At 39.4% G+C, this 26,091-nt stretch overlaps 11 protein-coding genes across 11 annotated transcripts; 2 read left to right on the forward strand and 9 right to left on the reverse strand.

Moving 5' to 3' along the window:
* Positions 1-2,507: 2,507 nt before the first annotated feature.
* On the reverse strand, positions 2,508-4,163 carry RO3G_10831 (uncharacterized protein; the record flags this gene model as incomplete). Its single annotated transcript, XM_067665415.1, has 4 exons — positions 2,508-2,642; positions 2,690-3,468; positions 3,539-3,677; positions 3,738-4,163. 4 exons carry the CDS (start codon positions 4,161-4,163, stop codon positions 2,508-2,510), a joined length of 1,479 nt encoding a protein of 492 aa, XP_067521516.1.
* Positions 4,164-5,433: 1,270 nt separating this feature from the next.
* Positions 5,434-6,966, reverse strand: RO3G_10832 (uncharacterized protein; the record flags this gene model as incomplete). The annotated part of the gene is made up of 8 exons (XM_067665416.1): positions 5,434-5,774; positions 5,819-5,844; positions 5,923-6,281; positions 6,325-6,406; positions 6,453-6,564; positions 6,612-6,729; positions 6,782-6,844; positions 6,889-6,966. The coding sequence occupies 8 exons, from the start codon at positions 6,964-6,966 to the stop codon at positions 5,434-5,436; spliced, it is 1,179 nt and encodes a 392-aa protein (XP_067521517.1).
* A 565-nt stretch (positions 6,967-7,531) lies between these two features.
* Positions 7,532-8,586, reverse strand: RO3G_10833 (uncharacterized protein; the record flags this gene model as incomplete). Its single annotated transcript, XM_067665417.1, has 2 exons — positions 7,532-7,762; positions 7,813-8,586. 2 exons carry the CDS (start codon positions 8,584-8,586, stop codon positions 7,532-7,534), a joined length of 1,005 nt encoding a protein of 334 aa, XP_067521518.1.
* A 3,186-nt stretch (positions 8,587-11,772) lies between these two features.
* RO3G_10834 (uncharacterized protein) lies at positions 11,773-12,887 on the forward strand (the record flags this gene model as incomplete). Its single annotated transcript, XM_067665418.1, has 5 exons — positions 11,773-11,880; positions 11,940-12,076; positions 12,128-12,199; positions 12,262-12,386; positions 12,433-12,887. The coding sequence occupies 5 exons, from the start codon at positions 11,773-11,775 to the stop codon at positions 12,885-12,887; spliced, it is 897 nt and encodes a 298-aa protein (XP_067521519.1).
* A 298-nt stretch (positions 12,888-13,185) lies between these two features.
* On the reverse strand, positions 13,186-14,162 carry RO3G_10835 (mitochondrial 37S ribosomal protein uS9m; the record flags this gene model as incomplete). Its single annotated transcript, XM_067665419.1, has 2 exons — positions 13,186-13,277; positions 13,337-14,162. The coding sequence occupies 2 exons, from the start codon at positions 14,160-14,162 to the stop codon at positions 13,186-13,188; spliced, it is 918 nt and encodes a 305-aa protein (XP_067521520.1).
* An 828-nt stretch (positions 14,163-14,990) lies between these two features.
* On the reverse strand, positions 14,991-16,024 carry RO3G_10836 (uncharacterized protein; the record flags this gene model as incomplete). The annotated part of the gene is made up of 4 exons (XM_067665420.1): positions 14,991-15,007; positions 15,202-15,426; positions 15,494-15,741; positions 15,795-16,024. The coding sequence occupies 4 exons, from the start codon at positions 16,022-16,024 to the stop codon at positions 14,991-14,993; spliced, it is 720 nt and encodes a 239-aa protein (XP_067521521.1).
* A 315-nt stretch (positions 16,025-16,339) lies between these two features.
* Positions 16,340-17,946, reverse strand: RO3G_10837 (uncharacterized protein; the record flags this gene model as incomplete). Its single annotated transcript, XM_067665421.1, has 4 exons — positions 16,340-16,630; positions 16,682-17,122; positions 17,229-17,493; positions 17,582-17,946. 4 exons carry the CDS (start codon positions 17,944-17,946, stop codon positions 16,340-16,342), a joined length of 1,362 nt encoding a protein of 453 aa, XP_067521522.1.
* A 661-nt stretch (positions 17,947-18,607) lies between these two features.
* Positions 18,608-19,268, reverse strand: RO3G_10838 (uncharacterized protein; the record flags this gene model as incomplete). Its single annotated transcript, XM_067665422.1, has 4 exons — positions 18,608-18,727; positions 18,890-18,940; positions 19,026-19,063; positions 19,136-19,268. 4 exons carry the CDS (start codon positions 19,266-19,268, stop codon positions 18,608-18,610), a joined length of 342 nt encoding a protein of 113 aa, XP_067521523.1.
* Positions 19,269-21,133: 1,865 nt separating this feature from the next.
* RO3G_10839 (uncharacterized protein) lies at positions 21,134-22,260 on the forward strand (the record flags this gene model as incomplete). Its single annotated transcript, XM_067665423.1, has 5 exons — positions 21,134-21,168; positions 21,215-21,483; positions 21,572-21,675; positions 21,721-21,892; positions 21,947-22,260. 5 exons carry the CDS (start codon positions 21,134-21,136, stop codon positions 22,258-22,260), a joined length of 894 nt encoding a protein of 297 aa, XP_067521524.1.
* A 59-nt stretch (positions 22,261-22,319) lies between these two features.
* RO3G_10840 (uncharacterized protein) lies at positions 22,320-24,068 on the reverse strand (the record flags this gene model as incomplete). The annotated part of the gene is made up of 2 exons (XM_067665424.1): positions 22,320-23,773; positions 23,822-24,068. The coding sequence occupies 2 exons, from the start codon at positions 24,066-24,068 to the stop codon at positions 22,320-22,322; spliced, it is 1,701 nt and encodes a 566-aa protein (XP_067521525.1).
* Positions 24,069-25,404: 1,336 nt separating this feature from the next.
* Positions 25,405-25,563, reverse strand: RO3G_10841 (uncharacterized protein; the record flags this gene model as incomplete). The annotated part of the gene is made up of 1 exon (XM_067665425.1): positions 25,405-25,563. One exon carries the CDS (start codon positions 25,561-25,563, stop codon positions 25,405-25,407), a length of 159 nt encoding a protein of 52 aa, XP_067521526.1.
* Between the last annotated feature and the right edge of the window lie 528 nt (positions 25,564-26,091).

The raw sequence follows: 26,091 nt of genomic DNA on the forward strand, positions 1-26,091 counted from the left end.
TCAAAACTCTTAGATTTGTAAATACACTAAATATCCTACTTTTCCCAATTTTTTTTTTTCTTTTACGCGTCTTTTCACAGCAGGAATACGATCAGTCATCAATAATAAAAACCTTTGAAAACAAAAGATAATCTTTGATGACAATCAGTTTTCTTTTTTGATAACTAGCTGTGAACCCTCATGAAAGGATGGTTCATGAATCACTGTATGCTTTTTAATGTCATCCTCCTCAAGCAATGTGTCTTGATCGTTGACTGTTTTCAACATGCTCTTTATCAGCCTTCAATGCTTTTTTTTTTTTTTATTAAATGTATTCAACTTATCCAACCAGTTTTAATTGATCTTTAATGGCTATTTTAACCAAACCCCCCTTTCTCTTTTGCTCCTAGTCTGCCAACGACTTGTTACCAACAAGAATCATCAGATAAAGTTGTTTACTATTTTGTTGAGATCAGTCTAGAATGTGAACCTCATCTCAACAAACTGAGACAAGACAGAATGACACGTTGTACATCAATCCGGATTTTAACAGTAAACATTGAATGGTTCACTGAATTCAGATGACGAGTTGTGATCATGTACGTATAGGGAGAACGGCATGGAGAGATGATGCATGGATCGAAAAAGATAGATGAGGATGTGAATAGTTGAGGATGCTTGTTTTGTTTGTTATTTTAACATGCAGTGATCGATCAACAGAATAGCCTGTTTTCATCAATCAAATGATTCACCCCTCCTTCAAATGAGGGTCGAAAGGAGAAAGAGAGAAGACGCATGGAATCGATTGTTCTATGCTGCAGTTCAAATAAAGTTGACCTGTAAACTTGTTTTTTAGGGCGTACAGCAGCCAACCTATGTGAAGCGAGAGTCAAGGTCAGATGCCATCCAAGATCCAGGCTGGGATGCCAATCTAGGATTGGCTCTCTTTGAAAGACAGCAAATGAATCGGATGGTGATGAATAGGTCAAGGATGACAGACCAGAAAAAAAAAGAAATGACAGCACGCCAAGTGGGATGCTTTGATAAGAAAAAAAAAAAAATAGATGCATCCGATGATCACTGGGCACCATGCCAACTTTTTTTCTGACGGACGCTTTTAGGTCGCTAGGCTCTCCACGCAGCTGTAGGACACATGTGGCCATTCGATCGAGGGCGTATCAAACGGACGATGGGTTCGTGACCGGTTTGAACCCTGTCTGGTTTGATCGTCCGTCAGAGGATGCGACGGCTCATGGATCCATGTTGCTGCCCATCCACAGACGATGGAAACAACAAAAGGGACGGATGCAAAAGTGGAGCGTGCCAGAGCAGGAGGGGACATGTCTGCCATGTTGACTACCGTCTCGCATGATCGAGACTTGCAGGATTTCCCGCGTCACTGGCCACACTGGTGGATCCGGCCGAGATCCTTGGTTGAGTCATGTCCCTATCCGATCGATGTCCTCATCCTGTCCGACCGATCGGCTGTTTGATAAAATCATGGAGCCTCAGTATCTTCACTGGACTTTCACAGCCCTCACAAAAGAGGAATGAGGAACGGAAACGCCCGACAGATGGCTTTCAAGAGGAAATGGTGCATGAAAGAGGGGGCTCTGGATTCAAGAGATTCATTGGATGAGACAGTAGAAAGGTGAATCAGATTAGGTTTACACTTTTTCATCCACTTGGCAACGAAAGAAACCCAGAGTTGACCAGGTCAGTGAGTCTACCTGTTCATGTACAACTGTCATTCGACTTGCAAAAAATCGGGACTGGGTCGAAATGGAGGAGGAGTATGAAAAGAACAAAAGGGTTCCAACAGGATGATCGATCGGATGTGAATAAGAAGGAAGAGAACGCGTGCGTGAAGGGGTCATTGAAATCAATTCAGCTTACAAGCATCGATCGGTCATTATTCGTGCTAGTTCGTACTTGACATTCGTCTTCTCGATGGCTCGCTCGGAATCCCTATTTCCAGTGGACGTTGTTTACAAGTGATGAATTCATGTTTTTTCTTGAAAGGAATCTTCTAGGCTGATTTCTTTGTTGTGTCTCACTTGATTTTCACAACATCCTACAGGTATCAAAGAGAGAGAGCAGCAAAAGACCTTTGAAATACTTGTCAACAAGTCGGGTCATGATGTTTTACTTTAGACGACCGGTGGCAGTAGTTCAAGTAGAAATAAAGGGGTTTCACTTTCCCCTGCATCCACAAAAGCAAAATGTTTTTTTTAAAAAAAAAAAAAGTATATTGCATGAAAAAGTAAAACCGTATAGAGTTAGTAATAAGGGGAGGAGGTTCTTTTGAAAAAAAGTTTCATTTTCCTATTTTTTTTTTTTTTGTCCAAAATGTAGCAAGAGATTTTACAAGCGTATTCTCTTTCGGACTTCTTTAAAGCGATAGAACCTCTCTTTCAACGCAAAAGTGAAAAAAAAAAAAATAAAAAAAAAAACTTTTTTTTTCTTTCCATGTAAAGCGTGTCTTTTGTCATTGTGATAGACGAGTGAGAATCCCATTCAAAAGCAATTTATTTTAAATGGTTCTGATAAGACTCCATTGCTGTTAGTGGGTCTTCTGGCACAGGGCCACTCGTCGTGTTGTTGGGTCTCCTGTAAGGTCTATTGTTATTGTTGTACGCTGTTTGAGGAGGTGGCATGTAGGTCTGTTAAGAAAAGTTAAAAGAGATTCATGGATGCCCTGATAAATTACCTGTGAGTGATAAGTGTTAGGGTCATGGGTGGAGGTTGCTGTCGTTGGCCTTGAATACATGTCGGTGGATGTATAATCATTCAGTGGCTCAGTATAGTATCTATTGGGTCGTATGGATGGCTGTGTTGTTTGTATGGGTTGTGGTCTATTGTTACCATAGTAACCATCCATACTTGGCGGTGTGGCTGCATAATAATTCGCATTGTTGTTATAGGCAACCACAGGCCTCATCGGTTGCTGCTGCTGCTGCTGTTGCTGTGATAATTGTGATTGATATGTATTGCTGCCGTTACTACTCACCGTAGTCGCTGGTGCTGCGGTATTGATATAAGGATGATAATATTCGGTGGAGGGTGTGGTGGCTGTTGTTGCTGTAGTAGGCGTTGGTATCACATTTTGTCTCCAAACGGGTTGTACAGGTATACGTAAGGGCACACGAGTCAAGGGTCTATTGAGTGGTTGAGCGGGAAAATGAGGTAACTGAGCCTTGGATAACATGAGCATAAGCTGGTATTGCTGTTGCTGATTTTGTTGTTGTTGTACATTGACGATGCCCTTGAACGCCTCCTCTAATAAATGACCATCTGCATTCAAAAGTTGGTTTCTAAATAACAGTAAGGCTGCTTTCCATCGTTCGAATTCATCGTTTTTAACAAATAATTTGAAACCGAGTACATCCAAGAATTCCAATTCCATCACATTCAAATCCCTCACTTTCATTCCTGTCACTTCAGACCATGTCTTATTTGTAAACGTATTATCATCAAGAAACTTATTTCCTATATTCAACAGGCTTAATATACACTGAGCATGCCCTGTCCCATCTCGCTTTTTATCTATTATATATACCCAACATGAGTGCTACTGTAAACAGCCTGTATTCTGATCCTTCTGCTCCTTGTATACTAGGATTGTATTGTAGTAACATGGCGATATATTTCAAAGCTAATAAAATCACTGATTCTGAAAGTTGTGTTGCTGTCAGCACCTACATGAAGAATATCAACATCCCCATTCAAGAACTTTCCCATTTTTTATTCCAATTTACCTGCTTACAAAACTTTTTGAATGCAGCACTGGTACGATTCGCAATGGTCGCTGTTTCTTTCGAGTGCCCTAGTTGATGATCCCCGGTTTGTTGTTGTGTGCTAGTGATCATTTTGGATAAATCGTGCAAGGCCATCACAGAAGGCCGTCTTGCATGCCACATCAAGTAAACCATCATGGACGCAAAATCTGCTAATTCGGGTATGGATAAAGGGAGTGTGTTGGTTTCTGAAGCATTCGGTGTGGGCTCAGGTGGTATAATATAATGGGGTGGAGGCGGTGGTGGTAAGCCGCTATGTCGTACAATTCCATTGTTTGTATATAATGGTGGATTATAGCTTGTATCTAATGGATAATGTGTTTGCTGCTGTTGTTGTTGTTGCTGCTGTTGAGGTCGAAGTGGATGGTGAGGATGTTGAGAATACATTGTGTTTTGGGTAATCAAGTCTTGGCTATTCTTGGCTTTTGTGTGTTAATGACGAAACTAATCAAAAGATAAATAAAAAAAGAATAAAAAATTTCTTTTTTCTTTACAAACAACCAACAAAAGAAAGGGAGTTTTTTTTATTTGTGCACAAGAAAAAAAAAGCCAAGGAAGTAAAAAAAAAAAAAATATTTTTTCTCACCTTTCTCTTTCCTAATTATTTTCGGAGTTTAATGCCAGTGAGTATTATTTTTACCAAATTAAGATGACCGATTATGCTTTTTATAAAATACTGAATCCAATTGGGATACTCGTGTATATTAATAAAGGAACATCATTTAATCTATAAAAGGATATGAATGGCCTTTCTCTTATAGACCAAGCCGGGTGATCGTCTTTTGAAGCTTAGCAAAAAATGTTGAGCGACCACCGTCATGAGCTGGGGGTAGTAAGAGGGGCTTATGATATCATTCATTTAGGAATCTCACCACTTACAAAATCTTTGTAGACCATGCACAAATCTTTTTTTTTTTTTTTTTCCACTCTAGAAAATCTGATGAATTGTGAATTTGAGTCGTGTTCCAATAGAAAAAAAAAGATTGGAATACAGCCTAACCAAAAACTGCAAGGATGTTTCGCAGGGCAGTAATCTTACTGCATTCCCATCGTTGATTTTAATGTGGTTTAATTTCATGTGGTTACTTTCTTGAGGTTAAAATCATCTGAAACCTCTTTAGAATACATCTATTATTGAAATAATACGGCTAAATAAGCAAAGGATAAAAATAATTTTTGACGATAAAGAAGATTGTCAATAGATTACAAATACCCCCTCCCCCCCCTCTTTTTCCAGTACTTGTCATCTTATTCATTATTATAGCACGAGACGAGTTTCACAAAGATAAATAGCTACCGTATTCACTTGATCCCATTCCCAAATAAGCCATCTAAACACAGACTTTATGAGTTATCGACCAAGGCCTGCTGTTTTCTTTGGTCTTTTGTTCGATTGTGATAAAAAGTAGAAATGACTGTTGATGAACGACCTTGGTGTCTCCAACAAACGATCTGCCTTTGAAAAGGAGTAGGATTTATACCCAGCGCACCACCATCTCTCTTCCTTTGGATCCATCTGGCCCCCTATTCATTAAATTCCTCTCTGTCATAAAGTGAGTCATCCGGCTCAAAAATTTTTCCATATCAAGTATACTGTTTAAGACCCATCACCCGATTATTAATTAAAATTTTATTGAGGATAAAATCTAGAGAAAAACTATTTGCTTTCTTTCGTAAACAGCACACGATAAGCTGAGCCCAAGGCATGAAAGAACGTCTTGAACTTATCTGTTACGGCATCAGGCAATCCTATGGTAAGTAAAGAAAACAAAGCTTGCTTATCATCATTATAAGGAGGATAACGAGCTTTCATGACCATTTCGAGTCCAATGGACTTAATCATCATGGAACGTTCATAAGAAAAGGTATCAAATGATTTCGGACCGTGATAGGCACCCATTCCACTGGCTCCAACACCACCAAAAGGCAAAGAAGATTCTTGAGCATGCATCAGTGTATCATTGACCAATATGGCACCAGAGGTTGTGTTCTGTGAGACTTTATGCTGGCGTCAGCATCTACTTTTATGTTTTTCAATTTACCTTTGTTTCGAATCGATGGGTCATCACTAAACAAGTAAATCACCAGAGGAGATGCTCTGTTTTAAAGCGTTAATACACAGCTCAAGAAGTTTTTTTTTTTATACTTTGAATTGATGATTTCGATCGCTTCGTCCATATCTTCTACCGGTACGATCGGCAAGACAGGGCCAAATATTTCTTGTTCCATAAAAAGCGCATCGTTCGGCTCGAGGGGACCCACTAAGGTAGGGGCCACATAAAGGTCCTTTCGATCGCTCTTTCCACCCATGAGCACTTTTTTAGGGTCCAACTGATCCAGAGGCCTTTGGATGGCTTCAAAACGACGTTCGCTGATGAGGCGTGGATAAGAATCAGACTGCTGAGGATCATCACCGTATCGTTCATAGAGGATCTGACGACAGGTGTCTACAAACAGGTCCATGTCAGCTTTGAGCACCAGGACATAATCTGGAGCGACACAGGTCTGTGAAGCGATGAGTAACATCCTGTTGAAGCCACGTGCTTACCTGTCCCGCATTAAAGAATTTGCCCCACAGGATCCGATTGGCTGCAGTCGAGAGATGGGTATCGGGTGCGACCAGGGCAGGGCTAAGAAGCAGAGGTTTAGAGAAAGAAGAAGGGCGCTCTCACTTACGATTTTCCACCGAGTTCCAAAGTGACTGGCGTAAGATGTTTGGCAGCGGCTGCCATGACCAATTGGCCCACATGGCCACTGCCAGTATAAAAGATGTGATCCAATTTTTGGGCTAAAATACCGTTGGTCATTTTAAACATGCCTCCAACTCACACTTACTTAACAATCGCTCTGTTTCATCCACCGCACCTGTCACAATACTGTACGCTTGACGATTCAAATAGTTTAGCAAATTATCTGCGATGAATTGAGAAGTATGAAAAGATACTTCAGAAGGCTACAATCATCCAATTTAATACATGTACACACGGACTGAATTTCTATTTAACCTTCATGACCACACAGTTACCAGCAGCAATGGCACCCACCAGAGGCAACAGTAACAATTGAAGCTGTGTTTTGTTGAGTAAATGGAAAGAGACGAAGAGAAACTTACCGGATAATTCCAAGGACCGATGATCAACACAACACCTTTAGGCTCCTTTCTTATTGTGTTTTTGTCCATCATGTTCATCTTGTAGTGGGCTTTGACAGATACCGGTTGACACAGTGTATCAAGGTTCTATTTCAATCGATCAGAATGGGTTGTGTGCTACAGCAAAGGACTTGCCTTGAGCATAAAGTCAATGTCACCCAGAACAGGTGCTATTTCAGATGCAATGATCTCTAATGAATGTTTATGAAGATCCTTATGGATAACGTCAATCAGAGCTTGTTCATTTTCCTTAAGGAATTGTTTGAGCTTTATTAATTGTTCTTTTCTGAATTTAATGCTTTTTGAAAGTCCTAGAATATCGGGTTAGATTGAATGACTGGTAAAAGTATTTACCTGAATTAAACGTGGTTCTTAATGATTGAACAATAGTAGGAATGCTTTCAATCTCAGTATAAGTCATGGTTGAAAAGAAGAAGGAAGAAAAAAAAAAAAAAAAAAAAAAAACATGTTATTTATGCAAACTGTATTCTTTATGCTTTTGTTTGCGTGTGGGAAATAAGGAGAATAAAAAAAAAGATGCAGTGTTTGTTTATTAGCTGTAAAAAAAAGGGGGTATGATTTAGAGTACAATTATTATTTAATTTTAGTCATTTTGGATGTGATAAATAAGATAACCAGGTAAACCATAAACACCAAATCCCATCGATTTGGCCATTTTAGCGAACCCTTCTGTTTCTACTTGATGTTGATAAGTAAATGCAGGAAAGAGTGCACCTTCTCGATGTACATGTGCTTTCACAAATGTAAATGTAGCTCCTACACCGTCCAAGGGTACTTTATAATCTGGACTGACCTCTGTTGGCATATCTACCATCTATAGAACACATGAGTATGTTTACAAGAATTCAAAAGAATACGACTTACCAGATAACGGTACGTAGGGAATTCATAATATCCTTCCAACAATACGAATTCTTCATCCAGTCCCTTCTGTATCTCTCTCGACCTAGTCGTCTCTTGCCAGTTATTTTTATCATAAGCCCAGAATGCATTATCGGGTCTTTTCAGCAAACAATTGGGCACGATCACATCCACATCAGCCCGCATCAGATCCTCAAAGATCGTTGCCGGGTATTCTACCACGTCCACATCCACCCAGGCGACCCAGTTGACATCGGCTCTTAGACTTGCCGAGAGCAACCAATTTCTAGATCGAGCCATGATACTACGTCGTAAGGGTTGCATCTCATATCGGTGTCGTTTATCGCTTGGTAAATCAAAATCAAAGTCCTTTTGAAAGATGCGGATGGATTCAAATCGGTGGGTCCACCGACTTTGAAGACGACGAGCGTGTGATTGAAGGACTTCGAGTGTGCCATCGCTTGAGTCAGAGACAAGGAAGGCGATCGAGATCAGTTTGTTAGGATAGGTGGTGCGGTCCAAGAGTTCAAAGTATCGATCGAGATAGACTGCTGCATCCTTCAGTGGTGTCAAGACAAGAATCTTTTCAGGACTGGATTGACTGTTGAAATCAATCAGGTTGGGCTGAGAAGAGGGTGCGAGTGAGATTGAGACTGGTAATAGGTTGCATGTCTTTTCTTGTGAATAAATATTAAAAGTAAAAGAAAGGAAAAGTAAAAGAGTAATGGTGATAGCAGCTATCAAGCTACGTCTAGAATGAATGGGTGTAAAGGACATCAATCTGAAAGAAAAGGAAAGAAACAAAAAAAAAAATTTAATTAAAAAAAAATAAACTTTCCACCAGCCAATGCCCTCTTTCTCCCCCCTCTGTTGTATTGCAGAATACAAGCTGTAAAAGATAGGAGAAGGGAAATCAATGACCAATCAAATTTTTTTCTTTTCTCACTTTATTTCAAAAAAAGATTTTCCAGATAAAGTTTTCAGGTTGTACAAATTAAAGGTTGATAGCTGAATCTTGATATGCGTCGATCTTTTATTGCCTATGTACTCTAGTATATGCGTATCCATGACTACACTTCCAATAATCAAATAACATTAAAAATCGTTCCTGTTTTCATTCTTTTTTCCTTGAAACGAGTTGCCAAGCTTCACAATGACTAATTAATTGAGTTTCAAATGAGTAAACCAAAAGGCAAGTTTCAGGCCACTCACCCACTATAATTTCTCTGTTTTTGGATAATTACAAGCCCGCCATAAGAAAATGGAAATAAGGCTTTAAGCCAGCATTACCTTATTTGTAAGGTATTCCTTTTTAGGTGACGAATCCCTTTGTTTAAAAAAGATAGAATGATACCAAAGAAGATGGTAAAGAACTCTTTTTGTGATGAATATTCCTGTTGAGGGATTTAAATACTCGGAATTTTGAAATAATTAAGAACAGATCGATGCAAATAATGGCGAGATAAATAAAAGAATGGAAAGGTATTTATAAAATAAATGTGTTTTTGCCTCTTTAGTGTAACATTTGGAAATAAAAAGCGATAAAGACAGGCTTATTGATGAAAGAGGGAACCGATAGCGACCTTTGGTCTTTTTATTGTATCTTAGTATGCTGTCTACAGGTAATCCAAAGATGAAAGGAATGGAAGGAAAGGATAAGGGCTGTTAAAGTTGAGTAAATTCAGTTGGTCATGTTAGTAAAGAGAGAATTGTTGTAGTAAGGAGAACAATGATGAGTTCAAGTGGACAGGAATCCATCAGATTAAACAAAAAGAATGTGTAAAGGCAGATTTTGTCTTGTAGAAAGTGTTTGATTGCATTTCTCTCTTTAAAAATGATTTGAAACAAATGTTTCATCTTAACAAAATGAACATGGACGTACAACAGGGCTTTAAATACTGTAACATAAATCCTCAAAGGCTTCGTATCTTGCTCTTTCAAGATGATAAGCACAGGTGTTCTTTTTTGTACACCCAAAGGAAGCAACTATATAAAATACGATATCCACACTGATGTCAACCTAAAAATACAGAAAGGGATCATATGAGAAAATTTACTGAGCTTATCGATTTATCTCTTTTATTTGAAAAGCAAGTATTTTGTAACCAAGCTAAGCTCATTTGACCAGGCTATTATCCACTTTTTACATGAGCAATCTTCATCTTACAGAATGATGAAGTCAGCAAGATATTGAAGTGCCTGTAGAAATGTTGATGTCAATAGTCAACTGACCCTTATCCTCCAGGCCATGTTTAAGATTAGCATGCTTTATACTGAAAATAAACAGTGATTTCTCACTCTAGTAGAACTCAATAATTGCCAAGGTAGATTCTATTTTGTGTCTTTTTATTATTACAATAAAAGAAGTTTAAATAATGCATTACATGTGATCCATCTTGACGATTTGACCGTGCATTCAAAATACCCTTTGAAGAAAGACATGTAGTATTAATTACCAGTTTGTTTGGTATATCTTACAGTTAATGATAACTTCTCGACCATTAGCCCTTGTCACAAATTGTTTGGATAATGTTTTGTGAAAATACTATCTCATATCGTTTCATGCCTCGTACAAAAGTCATATGGATTCTGCTCACCTTTTTTTCCTTTGTTTAACTTACATTACTGGCCTGTCTGGGTTACTGCAATGATACCAAATCATGAATGACCTTTTCTCAATAGAACTGATATTGCTCACTCATTTGTTTATATCGATGACGACGTCCCTTTTTGCTGATCAATTTCAAATAGTCTAAGCACAGAGGGAGTACAGATTGGGCCATCAACGGGTTATCTAGCTTCTAAATTCAAGTACCCAAGAACAGTCAAGACTGTTGCCTATGCAACACGTAGTGTGCTTCAGCCAATGACCAAAATGATTCGACATCGACTACCATCCATATGATGACGAAAACAAATTTTGCAAGCAGAGTTCTTGTTTCATTCATTTTTTCCATCATTTGATTCTCTTTCTCTCCTTCCACTTAAAACTATGACTAACACTACCGCTGATTAAGGCTGGTATCTTTTGTAAAAACTTTTTTATATCAACATTCAATTTTTTCTGCAGAACTTGCGACAGTAATCACAATGTTCCAAACTAATCTCCTTCTTTCGTTCATGTTTTCTGTCGACTTTATCTTTTGGCTACAAAAGTGCAAATTTATTGCATAAGATGGCGTCTTTCTGGTAGAAAGGATATGCTATTCATCCATCTTAGGACTAAGAACTATTAGACTACAATATGCGTCAACAACTACATATGTCTTTTTCCATAAATAACATCTTATCACTCCTCTTGAATCTTTTCTATATATGTTCTTCACGATCCACTCTGTCTGTTTGACTTGTTCAATCACTGACCGGATGTATATTCCACTCTCTATGGAATGAATAAATTGCAACAGACACCAACGTCCTTTTCCTCTTTGGCTTGCCCTAATGCTTTAAGTTTCTCGTTGCTGATCGTTAACATGGTTTCTTTCTCGCTTCTTTTCTACCCTTGATCCCACAGAATTTTTTTTATGCATTATGGTTTAACTTGTCTGGACAAGCAATTATGTATACACTCCGCACCCAATAGGGTTTTTGAATAAATTTGGACCATGGCATCAAAATAAAGTATGCAAATTTTTGGAAATTTTATTGGGAACACATTGGATGCGCTAATTCATTCTTAAAATGCTGTAAGCGGAGAAGGATGAAACTGAGCTTTTCTTTCGATATAATGTCTTTTTCAGTACCTGTCAAGAGAATTGGAACAAAGGCTCATCTTGAAGAGTTCCTAAAATCCAATGCATATGAAGAATACATTCGCTATATTGAAAGATTGAATGAAGCCGTTAAAAATTTAAAAATTGAAACCGAACTAGAACTATCAAAAGTAAACCTTGATTGCGCACGCTCTTGAACCTGAAAAACTGAATACATTGTCTTATATAGAATGCTGAACGAATTCTAAACATGCTTGATTTACTTATTAGTTGGATTCAAGAGATCCCTCCTGTTGAAAATTCTAAATCTAGGTTTGGCAATCCTGCTTTCCGTCAATTTTACGATCGGCTTTCCAACGTACGCTTTATTCAACTGCTGTATAGCATTGTCAGTTAATCACTTTTCTTTTTCGATAGTCTGCTGGAGATTTACTTAAAGATCTAGTTCCTGAGGAGGCTATTCCAGAGGTATCAACCTACTTGTGTGAAAGCTTTGGCAATAAAGCCAGAATCGACTATGGAACAGGACACGAAGCAAATTTCATGGCGTGGTTGTACGTAATCAGACGATTGATTTATAAAAACTCTCTAAATGATTAAGTTAGGCTTTGTCTTGAAAAATTAAATGTTCTTGAACAAAAGGATGACACAGTGGTTGTGTTGCGTATATTCGTAAAGTAAGTTTGAACTAGGGATCATGTTGCACAATAAGACAATTGACAGTGAGGGGGGATATTAGATACATCAGGGTGATGAGACATCTTCAATTTGAGTACTGGTTAGAGCCAGCTGGCTCACATGGTGTTTGGGGCCTTGATGACTATCATTTTCTTCCTTTCCTTTTTGGCTCTTCTCAACTTTTAGGTAAAAGAAGATGTGGCGATGATGATAACTAAACAACCTTTACTAGACCATAAATATATTAAACCTAAGTCGATACACGATAAAGATGTTGTTGATCAGTTCCATCAATCATACATGTATCTTGCATGTATTCATTTCATCAATAGCGTCAAAACCACTGCATCATTACGGTGGCATTCACCCATGCTGGATGATATTTCAGCATGTAAAACATGGGCTAAAGTGAATCAAGGCATGATCAAGATGTACAAGGCAGAGGTGTTGGCAAAATTACCCATCATGCAACATTTTATGTTTGGAAGCTTGATATCCTTTGACGGAGGTCAAGTAATGAGTGCTGAACTTGATAGTCACTGCGGTCATGTACATAACACTGATAATCAAGAAACAGAAAACGAACAAGAGTATCCCGAATGCTGTGGTATACCAGTGCCTAGTGCAATCGCAGCAGCAGCCGTCTCAAAAAATTCAAGTATTTTCCGTCCTCTTCCTTTTGACTAATGATGTAGTTAATTTTTAAAGGCTATTGATGAAAAGAAAAGCCCTTACATGAAAGGGGTTTTATAATTGAATAAAATACATTAAAAAATATGATTGGCATATTCAAATTGTATTATAAAAGATATTTCGCCCCACTTGTTTTAAAAATGAAAAGTAAAGGAATGGATATCAAAGGCAATAGTAGTGCACAAATATATGTATAAAAAAAGCCATGTTGTTTTCTAGACACTCATAATACAAACAAGTTCTTATTATTCTAAGAAAAATATTACAATATAAACAAAATAATGAAATGAATTTAACGTTTGACCCAAGTGTACTTGGCACGAGCCTTTCTTTGACCTTCCTTCTTACGTTCAACCACTCTAGGATCACGAGTAATACAGCCAGCTATCGAATGATGTTTGAGTTCACAGACGATTCATCTATCCTATTTCTCACATGCTTACCTTTACGTAAAGTTTGCTTTAATTCAGCATCATGAATCAACAAAGCTCTACCGAGACCCAACTTGATGGCTTGTGCTTGACCTGTGCTTCCACCACCTGTAACAACAACCCAGGCATTGAATTTGTCTTTGGTCTCCGTGACTTCCAAGGGTAAAGTAACCTCATCACGATCCACAGGTCTTTGGAAGTAGCTGTCCAATTCAACACCGTTGACCAAGATCTTGCCTTCACCTTCAACAAGATAACATCGAGCGCTGGATTCCTTTCTGCGTCCGACAGCATAGGCACGACCGTATTCATCCAAGGAGCGGACCTTGATCTCCTTGTTTTGTGCGATATGGTGTCGTTCATAGGGAGCCAAGATGTGGGCGACAGGTGCAGGCAAGGGTTTAGGCAAAGAGGCCAAGGCGTTCAAGTGGATAGTGATCTTACGCCACTGAGAAGTTGTCAAGGGAATACTCAAGAGTTCAGACATCTTGTCTCTCAACTTCCAGGCATACACTTTCTCACTGCTTTCTTGTTGAATAAAGTCGGAGGGTAAGCTGGCATCGTTCACGACGGGTTTCCAATCTTCAAACTGTTTGTAAAGTGTGTTCAATTCAATCAATAAATCATTGTATTTGTAGTTGCCGGTAAAATAGGATAATGACTCAGGCTTCTCTCGGAATTGAAGAATGTCATCTGCTGTGTTGTTGTTGTTGGGTCTAAAGAATCTAGTAGTAGTAGCTGCTGAAGAAGCAAAGCGTTGAGTAGCAGGTAAAGATCGGCATTGAGTTGCTACAGGTAAGAGACGACCAAGTAAGCCTCGTCTGATGATATGAGCCATGTTGAAAATTTTTTATGACAGAAAAAAAAAAGACAGCAGGTCCCCTTGAATATTTGTACAAAAGAGGAAGGCCGAGTTCGCAGTCACACCCTCTTTTGTGTTTGGATAAAGCATATTTTCTTGCTTAGAAAGCTATAGATTTTGAAAGTTACAAGTAGCTTGAAAGTGAATATTTCGTGATATAAATACATTGAAGAGATCATAACTCTAGAGTAAAAATCATGCCTTTTCGATATATACATAGAGTTCGTTTAAAGATCAAATAGCTTTGTAGGAAAACGAACACCGGATGCGATCATGGAGTAATCAGAATGAGAGCAAGCGTCAATTACATTTGTTTTTATTCATTAAATAGTGAGATTGATTTACATAACTAAAATTTAAGAAATAATCTTTCATTTTTTCATCTAAATTGGGTCCATCAATAGGTGACTCTTTTATGATTTCCTTTGTGAATTGATCATCAAAGTTCTCTGCTAAAGCGGGGTCCGTCTATGAAAAATCTCGGTCAGACAGTAGTTTAAATTACTTTTCCTTTCTCTTCTTTACCACAATGGGTCGAATGGGTGGTGTACAAGTTCGCTGAGCTAATTCTTTCCAATTGATTTTACGAAAGAAACGATGTGATTTGATCTTTTCAATACCGTCCTTTTCACTACCCAGTCTTACATTTGGATTCTTTCTTAAAAGCTACATGGATAAATCAGCACTTGTTACCATTCCTTTTTCTTCCTTACTCGTATCAACAAATCTTTAGCATCAGCTGAAATATAATACGGAATCTGCAATTTCTTTTTAAGTATCGCATCCAGTGTCTTTTTCTTATTGCTAGATCGAAAGGGGGTCTAAAAACAAGGTTAGTAAAGCATGAAACCTTACGCAATCATTTAAGCTTACATCGCCAGTTAGCATTTCATACATTAAAATACCAAAAGTCCATAAATCAACACTTTTATCATAATTTACTTTTAATAAAATCTCTGATCAAAATAAGCAGATTAATATTATAGCATAGAAACACAATGAATTCACTTTCTACCTGGCGCCATGTATTCAGCTGTACCACAAACAGTATTTGTTCTGCTTCCTTCAATAGAAACTTTGGACAAGCCAAAATCAGTCAACAACACATGTCCCGCTTCGTCCAACAAACAGTTCTCAGGCTTCAAATCTCTATAAACGATACCCAGAGCATGTAAATGCTCAAGTGCCAATAATAATTCTGCCAAGTAAAAGCGTGCAACGTCTTCTGAAAACATACGTTCTAGAATGCATGTTTCAGTGAACTTTTTTTTTTTTTTTTTTTTTTTTTTTTTTTTTTTTTTGCTTACCTGCAGCCATATGTGTGAACAATTCACCACCTGTAGCATATTGTAATATTAAATAAAGTCTATCATTTGTTTGAAAAGCATAAAATAATTGGACGATAAACGGATGTCGCACTTCTTCCAATATCTGCCTTTCTGCCTTTGTATGCTCAGCGTTCTTGGCGTGAAGAAAAAGAGAGGCCTTTTTCAATACTTTCATGGCATACAGTTGATTGGATTCCTTGTGTCTACACATCATCACTTTACCGTATCTAATAATGTATGTTATGCATGGCTACTTTTTTGCTTCTGGTGTGTACTTTACGCCCCACGGCCTAATAACTTCAAGATCTCGAAATCGTCTAGTGTCACTTTTCTTTGTGAAATGGACAGATTAGTGGTTGTGAGCGAAGAAGATATAAAGCTTTCATCCAGTGGTACTTCATATAACTTTTCGTCTAAAGGTAAATCTCTTGCTTTGGCTGTATCGTCTTCTTCTTCCGGGATCTCTGGCTTGTGGGAAGGTAGATCGTCAAACTCAAATACAGCACTCATTCTTTTCTCTTTTTCTTTTTACAAACAATTGTTAATATTAATATAAGGATACTGTCTATTCAAGTCTGAGTGAAGGTATAAAACCATAAAAAATTTTATAAAGGAAAAAAAGTAGATCAAAAAAAGTAAAATGTCAGGGTGGGGTTAACCAATTATATAGAAAACCTGAGTTTACAGCCACATTTTGTGATTGTTTTCAGGCACCAGAACCGTTCCAAAAAGGGTAGAAACAGTAAAAAGAAAGTGAATGATACTAGTTTATTAGAATAATGAAAGAAAAAAGATATGTAAAGCTTGAATATCTATTTCTTTCTTCTAAGAATGGAGCAATATCCACTGTTCTGGGTCTTCTACACCAACCAACTGTCTCACGCATTCCAACACCACGGCCAGCTCTTGTGAAAATATTCCTGCATTGACTGTAAATGCACAATAGTTGGGAAAGGTGACATTGTCCAGTTGCTGAGGACAAGAGGCTATTTCTTGTGTCAGCCGCTTGACAAATCGTATCCTTGTCTCATCCGGTGAGACTAAAAAGGGTGGCAGAGTGACCTTGGAAGCCATCGTGGCCGAAAGAAGTTTCATCAAACTCAAGATGGATGATAGCTATAGGGTTGACATCAGTTGGATGTAGACATCTCGTTTTCTTTTGCTTACATATTCCGTACGTCCATCACGAATCGCACTCACAAGATTTCTCTGCCAGGATCGATCAATGGATCGAGTAGCATAGGCCATGCCCATCACGAGATCAGCCATGTTGTCAATCTTTTCGACCAAGACTGTATAGGTCGCAAGAGGAAACTTGCCACGCAAGGGAGGCTCGAATTTAGAGAGTTGAAGGTGGCTTCGTTCATCTTCAATCTGTCGACGAATGTCCAAACATAACTTTCGAAAGGCCTTCTTTAATCTTGGCGTGGGCTCGATCTCTTTATCATAATTAGCAATGATATCTCTGGCAAGGATACCATACAGTTTACTGAGATCTTGAAGTGTGACCGAGATTCGTTTACGTAGTTCAACACGACCCGTGACAGGTTTAGGAATCATGGATAGGATAGCTGCTGCTGCAACACCGATGATTACGAGTAACATGCGCTATTTCATTATTGAGTAAGTAAAAGAAAGAAAGAAAGAAAGAAAGAATAAAAAAAAAACATGTCTATAGCATGTCTATAACATGTATGTCATATTAGATATCTACCTTGCCTGCAACCACTTCAGCTGAATCATATACAGCTGCTCCACTCATCTTGTATTGATATTCATAACATATTACCAGAATGGCAGTAATTTGGGTCATCATCACTCCTGGTGTAAAGATTCTTTTGGTAAAGAATAAAAAGTAAAGTGGCATCATCACAAAGAAGGTCAAGACAGAGAGTCCATAAGGATTACCTCGAGTGATTTCCCAAACAATGATACCCAAGACACCACCCAAGACAGTACCAATGACCCTGAGCACCGTTCTATTAGAGATACATAAAAAGTAAAGAAAAGAGGAGATTAGAAAAGAAAGAAAGAAAAACAGAGAGAGATAGCAAGTGATGATTGTACCCAAAGAAAAAGACACCCGTCATAGGTGACATCCACATCATCAAGGTCACCGTCGCCCACTGTCCTCGCCAGGCAAAGAACCAAGCTGCACTCTGAGGTAAAAACGCAGGCAGGGTCAGCAAGACAAACCCAGCAGCGGTCTTGAAAGCAAAGGTGGTCTCGACCGTCTGACACCACTGAATGATCCTGTAGAGCCGATGAAAAAAGTGTTCAGAAAAGGTCTCGGGCGGATTGACGTCCGGATCACGATGATACAGCAGCTTGGACTCTGGATCACTGCGCTCAAGCGAGTCGGGTATGGTCATCGTACGAGACAAGGCCAAGTCGGCCGGACCCTGTACGCCATTCGAGGTCAGGCCACCCATGTTGGCATCCTCACGCTGTCGTCGAAGAAAGTACTTGCGAAGTCCCAGATGAGGAAACCAGACCCGTCGACGGGGTCGTGTGGTTTCCAGTCGTTCGACCAGCGCGATCCATTCTCGCAGGTGCTGGGTATGTTCTATCAGGTTGAATTGGAAATGATGCACTGCCTGAAACGTCGGATCAAACTGTTCGGCAAACATCCGCTTGGCATCCGTCAGTTTCGAGAGCGATCGAGCCTCGGTCTCATATCGATCCACTGCTTCATCCAGTCGCGCGATCCATTCTGACCGGGCCATCGGTGTCGGCTGCTTTGTTGTCGAAAAGAAGAGGCGAGGAAAGGGCCAGAGAAGGGTGCTGGTGAGCGTCCGGGGTCGACTACCTCCTAAGATCATCAAGCGTCGGTTGCAATCGTCTAGGATCTCCACACAAAGATCGGTTAGGTCTTGACCCGCTTTGTTCATCTCAAACAGGAGCTCGGTGTGGTCCCTTTTGTTGGCAAGTAAGCTGAGGCCGATGCCGTGAAGCGGAGGTCGCAGCTGCTTGACCAGCCGTGTGATCCGACTGATGTCCTTTTGTGACAGGCGGCTCCACAAAATCTCTCGTTGTACTTCGCGCTTACTATCAATCAGGCTCAACACACTTCCCTGCAGGCGAGCATGAAGACTAGGCAAGGTCACATTGGCTGGTGTGGTCGCTGGATTCAAAAAGGCTTGAGCGTGCTCTTGAAAGAAGGCATTGCATTCCTTGAGTGATCGATTGAGGATGCCTATGTATTTCGTCATACTATCATCAGGCCAGATCAATAAGTCAACCGCGAGTGCAATGGCAGTGGCTGCTGCAATAGGTTTTAAAAATGTATACTACAAAAACAGTGAGTGAGTCTGTTTTTTTTTTTATGCCAAACCTTTTCTTTTCTTTTCTTTTTTCTTTTTTAGGCTCACTTACAATAATAGTAGGTTGGAATCCAGCAACAACAGATGCTTGAGAGATAGAAAACTATAAACAGAGAAAAAATAAAATAAAATAGAAATAAAATCAGTAATCTTGTTTTCAGGAAGAATAAAAGAGTGTGTCGTTTTACTGCAAGAATAATGCTACCAAAAATACTAGCAAGAAATGCTATTGAATTCTTTTTAGATCATAAAATACAAACACCAATTTTTTTTTCTCTTTCTTTCTTTTTCTCATTACCTTGTTGACTCTTGGTACGAAGATAGACGAGGGCAAAGACACCGATTAACATGAAGATAGCAAGGATGGCACTGGATGAAGGTTGGACAGGTATCGGATTGGCTGGATCACGAGCAAGATTGGCAAGGTACATGGCTAATATTTCTTAGTCAACAGCTTAAAGAATACAAAAAAAAAAAAAGAAAAACTTTACCCAAGAAACTCCATGCTGACCCAACAAGGGAAATGAATAGACTTTGTATAGCCATCTGTGTGACTTTATGAGTCGAACCATTTCACATTCTCTTTCTTTTTTATTATTCTTCTTTTTTACCTCTATGGCAACACCTACAAAAGAAGAAGAAACAATCTTTTAGTTTAATACAAAGACTCGATTCGTATCAAATAAAGTGTGTACCTATGGGTCTAAATGGGAAGCCAAGTACAGTTCCAATTGGTACCAGAATGACACCCTGACCAAATTCATTTCTTAGTCTATCATCAAATACAAAAATCAACGAGATCAAGACCGCAATACATCCTTTTAAAAGTGGACGCAGCAGTGGCAAGAGTGGCATGATGGATCCAAGACGGCTCTTGGGTGCCTCAGGTACTGTGTTGTGTGTGTTGCTTTGTGTGTTCTGTCTGTTTCTATTGTTTGATCGGTTAAACGTTGGCTGATTTTCGCCGTCTGCCTGTGCAGCATTGGGTGCTCTTTGTTGAGATAATTCAATGTCGTTCATCAAAGAGTAGCACGGACAAAAGAGAGAGAGAGAGAGAGAGAGAGAGAAACAAGGAAAAGATTAAAAAAAAACCAGCAGGATTTATATACATGACGTTAACATTGGGATGTGTGTTCCTGAGACACATGTTGAGTGCGTAATAGGATATGGTTTTTCCTGGTAATCCATCAGGAAATACGGATTTTCCGGATGTTGCCCAATGAGGAGTAAGGATTATCCTGTAAATTTAATTGGCTGGGTTAGTTTAGCTGCTTACTAACTGCAACCATGCCGGAAGCCATTTCGGCTTATAGCTTTTTTTATACCAAAGTATGCCATGTGTTATAATTAAAGATGGAATTTTTTTTCTATTGATAATAAGCAATGATAGATCAACTAGAATATGCAATACTTTTATCCTACCATTTTATAGCTAGCTTTGGCTTGAGCCACTTTGGCTTGATCTGTTCTTTGAATCTTTTCAAGTGTTAATTTTTAGACTTTTGAACAATGATTGAAACGCTATTAGAAGCATGCATATGTTGTGTACCACACATGCTGAGCCCACCTATTCCTCAACCAAAAGGGACCTTCTTTTGGCTTTGTTCGGCGCCAGCACGAATCGAAGCATGGACACGAGGTAATCCGATTGTTTTGTTTTCAGTATGGACACCGAGCTCGCAGCAGCCTACTACAAAGGTGAAATGACATTCACATTCACTGTTTTCTGTGATACGAGAAATTCATTCATGACTCCTGTCGTTGTAGCTATTGATATGATGCTTTAGCAATAACATTGAGCGGGACAATGATAAATCTAGTATTGAGTTGGATATGGGTTGAGGGGAAAAGTTTAAAAACACAATTATGGATCCTGAGTGATTTCTGCTGATTCATTATTCATTCGATAGATTGTCTACTTGAATTAGGTCAACTTACGACGCAATACGAAAAATAAAGTAAAAGGGAATTCTCTGTGATACGAGTGTGATTTGGAATATATGGGGTAATTGATAGTTTAGTATTGTTTTAGCTCTGCTTTCCTTCTCTATTCTGCTTGACAACGCAGTAACTCATTTCGTACAAGAAATTACAAATAAGGAAATCTGATTGGATGAAAATCAGTAAGCAGATATCATGCGCCTTCTTTCTCCATTTTATTTTTCCCAAAAAAAGCGAGAGAAAAATACACCCTTTTTTTTTTTTTTTTTTTTTTTTTTTAGTGAGACCCTCTTTTCTTTTTTCCCTTTTTTTTTTTATCTTTAAAAAATATAAAAGTAGAATAAACCACTCATTAATGATTAAAGTACACGATTGGTGGAAAGAATTCGCGTAAGCCATTTCTTTTGTTCATTTTTCTCAACTAATTTTTACAAAGTCAAAGTCATGAAAACCTAAAACATTCTATTGCAGGTGCAGGCGCCGGTATTGTTTCTTCGATAGTCACCTGTCCCTTAGATGTAGCCAAGACAAGGCTTCAGAACCAAGGCGTTGTTTTGCCGGGAGAAAAGATGTATAAAGGCACTGTGGGCACTTTATCAAGAATATGGTGTGAAGAAGGTATCAGGGGACTCTATCGAGGATTAAGTCCAACCATCTTGGGTTATTTGCCCACTTGGGCCATCTATTTCACTGCTTATGATTATTGTAAAGGAAAATGGGGAAAAGAAATAGGCAAGCTGTTGTATGAATGAAAGATGCCTTTTTTTTACTAAAAAAACATAGGACAATATAGACAGTGAGAAAGGATGGCTATTGCATATCGTATCAGCCATGTCAGCAGGAGCACTTTCAACATCGCTTACAAACCCTCTGTGGGTCATAAAGACACGATTTATGGTAAAGTGTGATGAGTTCAATACGCCATTTAATCCTCTTGGATAGACACAAAATGAACGTACAGCTTATAGATATCACAACACACTCCATGCATTTGCAACCATTGCTAGAGAAGAAGGGTTTAGAGGATTTTATAAAGGACTGGGATCGTCACTGATTGGCATCAGTCATGTCGCTGTACAGTTTCCTTTATATGAAAAATTAAAGATCGCCTTTCGTAAGTTTGAGACGAGAGAAGCAAAGTAGTGATGTGTTATTTACAACTATATAGATGTTGAGCAAAAGCATTCATCCTCTTCATCAGGGTCCACTTCTATTTTATTAGCTTCTTCTCTATCAAAAATGGCTGCTAGTCTTGCGACCTATCCACATGAAGTGATTCGCACTCGACTACAAAACCAGACAAGAAGGCCATACAAATATCAAGGCATTCTTCACGCGATCAAGGTTATATCCAAAGAAGAAGGTCTCTGTGGGTTCTACAAAGGTCTGTCTACAAACCTTGTTCGAACCGTACCTTCTTCTGCCTTGACCATTCTTACTTATGAACTGATTGTTAGAAAACTAAATGACTTGAAACACTAAGTTGTGCATACCCACTCATAAAAAAAAAGATTATATAAAAAAGATTTTATTCACAATTTCTAATGGTTCTTTTCTGCTTCATATTCTACAATGACTTCTTCATCTGTTTTCAATCCGGTATGATTATCACGCGTAATCGCATCTTCTTCTACATCTACATCATCTGCCTTGTGATGACAGATATAAAACATGACTGTACAAAACAACATGGCGGCACTGATACCAGTATACATCCATTCGAGTTTAGGATCTACTGTGACAGAGACAAGAGCGAAAGCAAGGATGGAGGCAAAACAGTTTGTGATCAAGAAGAGGGCCATCACGATGGATTTCATGGATTGTGGAGCCTTTTTGAAGGCATACTCCATACCGGTGATGGAAGCAAAGATTTCAGAGATGGCGATCAAGACATAGGAAGGGATCAAATAGGCAGCCGAGATCCAGTTCTGACGGCCATTGGGATGATCATAATAAGGTGCGGTCTTGTAGACCATGGATTGAATGCCGGCGGTATAGCCCATAGCGGCCGAAGCAAAGAAGAAGCCAAGGGTGATACGAGCGATCGGTCGCATGGGAAGACCGATGCGACGAAGACCTGGATAGACAAAGGAATCCATGATGGGAATGATGATGATCAAGGCAATGGGGTCAATGTTTTGCATGATATCATTCGGCACACTGCCAGTCAACATCGTACCGGCCATGGAGACCAAATTGTTGGTCATTTGCGAATAACAAAGCCAGTAGAGTGGGTACCAGCAAAAGATTACACAGGCCTTCAACGCACGACGCAACTCGTCCACAAACACATCGTCCCATGTGGCCTTTTCGGCAAACTCGGGGTTCTCGCGCACGAGTCGTGAGGGCTTACAGGCCTCAAGACCACCCTTGACCTTGAAACTGAACCAGAACAAGCGACCGGCCTCGAGAAAGACCGAGCCTCTGGGTGGGTTCTGAACATACTGTTTGCGGCCCAAGACGACGACGATGATGCATGGGATAAACATCAACGTCGGCAAGAGAAAGGCGGGCCAGAAGCCCACGTTTTTTTCCAATTCGGTGGTAGCGATGGCTGAAAGCGAGCCAATGTTGATGCCCCAATAAAAAAAATTAAAAATTTTTTGATAGGTCGCCTGGGGGGTCACGATCACTCGCTTGCCGTTCGGGGTCGTCTTGACATAGGCTGACTTGCTTCGGTACTGTTCGGCCACGAGAGGAGACACGTTGGACTTGATGCCACCTGTGGCCAGACCGATGATGATGATGGCCACAATGTAGCCCGGAAAGGCCGCGTTGGAAGCAATGGCTTGAGGGATCGAGGTCAAGGTGAGGATCAGCAGGCCGACAAAGTAAATGCATGAGAAGACGAGGATCGTCTTGTATTTTCCCCAGAATTGATCGGCAATGATGGCACCCAAGACAGGTGTGATATAGCACCAGAATTGAAAGAATGTGGTCAAGGCGGTGGCCGTTTGTTGTCCTCGGCCCATGGCACCGGGTAATTGAGCAGGGTCTGAGAAGCGTTAGACAGTGACGATCGACTGGACAGTACACAACTTACATGATGCAGGAGCAGGGTTTTGAATGTAATTTTGAAAGGGTCCACTGAGACCATAATAAGTGAATCGTTCACAAAATTCAATTAAAATAACTAAAAAGGCTGCTTTAGGAATCGAATCCGACACTTCAGGCAGATTCTTCCAATCTTCAGCTGTCGGTTCAGGATAGTGTTCCATTGATGTTTCATGAAAATCAGGATTTGATTTCGGATGTCTTTCTACAATCGAGTCCTCTTTTCCTTCTTTCATTTCTAACCCAATTAAAGAAATAAGAAAAAAAAAAAAAAAAAAAGAGGGTTTAATGACAGAAACAGTCTTTTATAGTTTCAGACAATGATTAATTGAATTGACATTCAGTTGGAACACAGACGATTCATTTATTTCCCGAAAAGGATATTATTGTCTTTTTATTTTCTCACGTCCCTTGTACAAAGCAGGAGAGGCATGATTGACTTGTTTAAAGCGTATGAACCCTTGTTTACTTTTTTACTCTTCAAGAAAGTGACAGCATACAACACCCTTTTTTTTTTTTTTTTTTTTTTTTTCATTCGCGTCAACTTTCATCCACTGACGGAACTATTATTTTACCTTTTTTTGTTCCAATGTCATCCATCACTCTCTCTCTCTATTTCATACATAAATTAGAGATTGAACCCTCATCAAACCCTTCAACACATCCTTCTTTTTCAATCCAACTTTTTTTTTTCTCTAGCGTTCTCTTTACAATTCCAGTGAATTGATGAATTGATCGGAAGAAGCCGTTTCCCCGTCATTTCCGGAATTAAAAGAAAGCACAGAAAAAAAAAAAATTCTTGATAGAAAATAATTTGGAAATAGAGCTCAAAGTGTGGACTACAAAGAAAGCGAATGATACAAAGAAAGTGAAATGATGCTTGCTGACATAAAGTAGTTTATGAAAAACCTGTTTCATTAAGAATACGCTAATTTAAGACAAGTCATTAATTACGATAAAACATTGTCACGCAAGAGGAGTAAACGAATGAGAAAGGCAGAAAAAAAAAATAATTAAACAAATGCATTTTCCCATGACGACATGGATTACCAGAAAAGGATATTTTATATTGACAAAGGCAAAGTGTAGAAAAAAGGTATAAAAATAGAGTTCATTCGTTACAATCCAATGATTTGTCCACTTTTTCAAAAAGGGGTTCCCACACCGTTCCAGCCGCCTCCATTTCATCCTCCACTTCAATTTGAATCAAAGCATCCAAACAGGCTTTACCCACCACAGGTTCCAAAGCAGCAACGATCTCTGGACGAATAAAGTTATTGCCGATACGATCCGCAAAGACCTGCATACAACCTGCTGCGCGAATCGGTTGATGAGCGCAGTTGGCCAGGTGGAAGAGCATCGAGGTCTCCATCTCGATCGAGTGTGTTTCGGGGTAAGTGCTCACGATCTCTTGCAGCACACCTTCGTTATCATCCCAAAAGTTCGTATCCGTCCTGCCTTGAGAGGAATAAAAGGAACAGCCGTCGGCGTTGAGACCACTGCTGAGGACAGGACCGACCAGGAGACCTTGTTCTTTTTCGAGAGGACTCAAGGCGCTTTCGATTTCAGTCGTCAAAAGACGAGTGATCTCACGGTCAGCAGAGAAAGTACCCGAGAAGAGATAGGGCTTGTCTTTGAGTTGAGGGTAAAGAGGGGCTTCCGAAAAGTAATCGAGGTTTCGACGAATACAGTAACCCGCCTTGGGAATAATGACAGCACCTGCTGGGGCATCAGGAGAAAGTGAACCGCAAGAACCAAATCGGATGATGGCCATCGTGCCTTTCACACTGGCTCGGGACTCTCGAATAAAGAAATCCATCATACAGTTACCCATGCCACTATACTCTTGGGGTGAATTGAAGAGAGAAACAGATGTGATTTGAACTTACATGGCAATGATAGAAACAGGCACACCTTTGTATCGACCGGTGATGGTCAAGAATCCTCTTTGACTGGATTGTTCAAATAAAGGATGTCCTGATTCTTCTTCTGAATCTAAATATTTTGCTATCCTTCTTGCTCGTACATGATCACCCACAGTCAATATACGATTGGCTACTTCTCCTAATCTGACTCCCATATGATATACTTTTCCTTCAGAGTCCCTAGGAAAATTAGCTCCCACAATCACTTCTTTCATTATTAATAATAAAAAAGAAAAAGGAAAAAAGAAATTAGATTCTCTTTTTTATTTTCCCTGTGAAATCCCAGAAGGCGCGGAACCACAATTACTGCTCTCACTCTCACTCACTTTTTCTC

This window comes from Rhizopus delemar, genomic scaffold, assembly GCF_000149305.1.
Source record: "Rhizopus delemar RA 99-880 supercont3.8 genomic scaffold, whole genome shotgun sequence".
In the NCBI taxonomy this organism is placed as follows: Eukaryota; Fungi; Mucoromycota; class Mucoromycetes; order Mucorales; family Rhizopodaceae; genus Rhizopus; species Rhizopus delemar.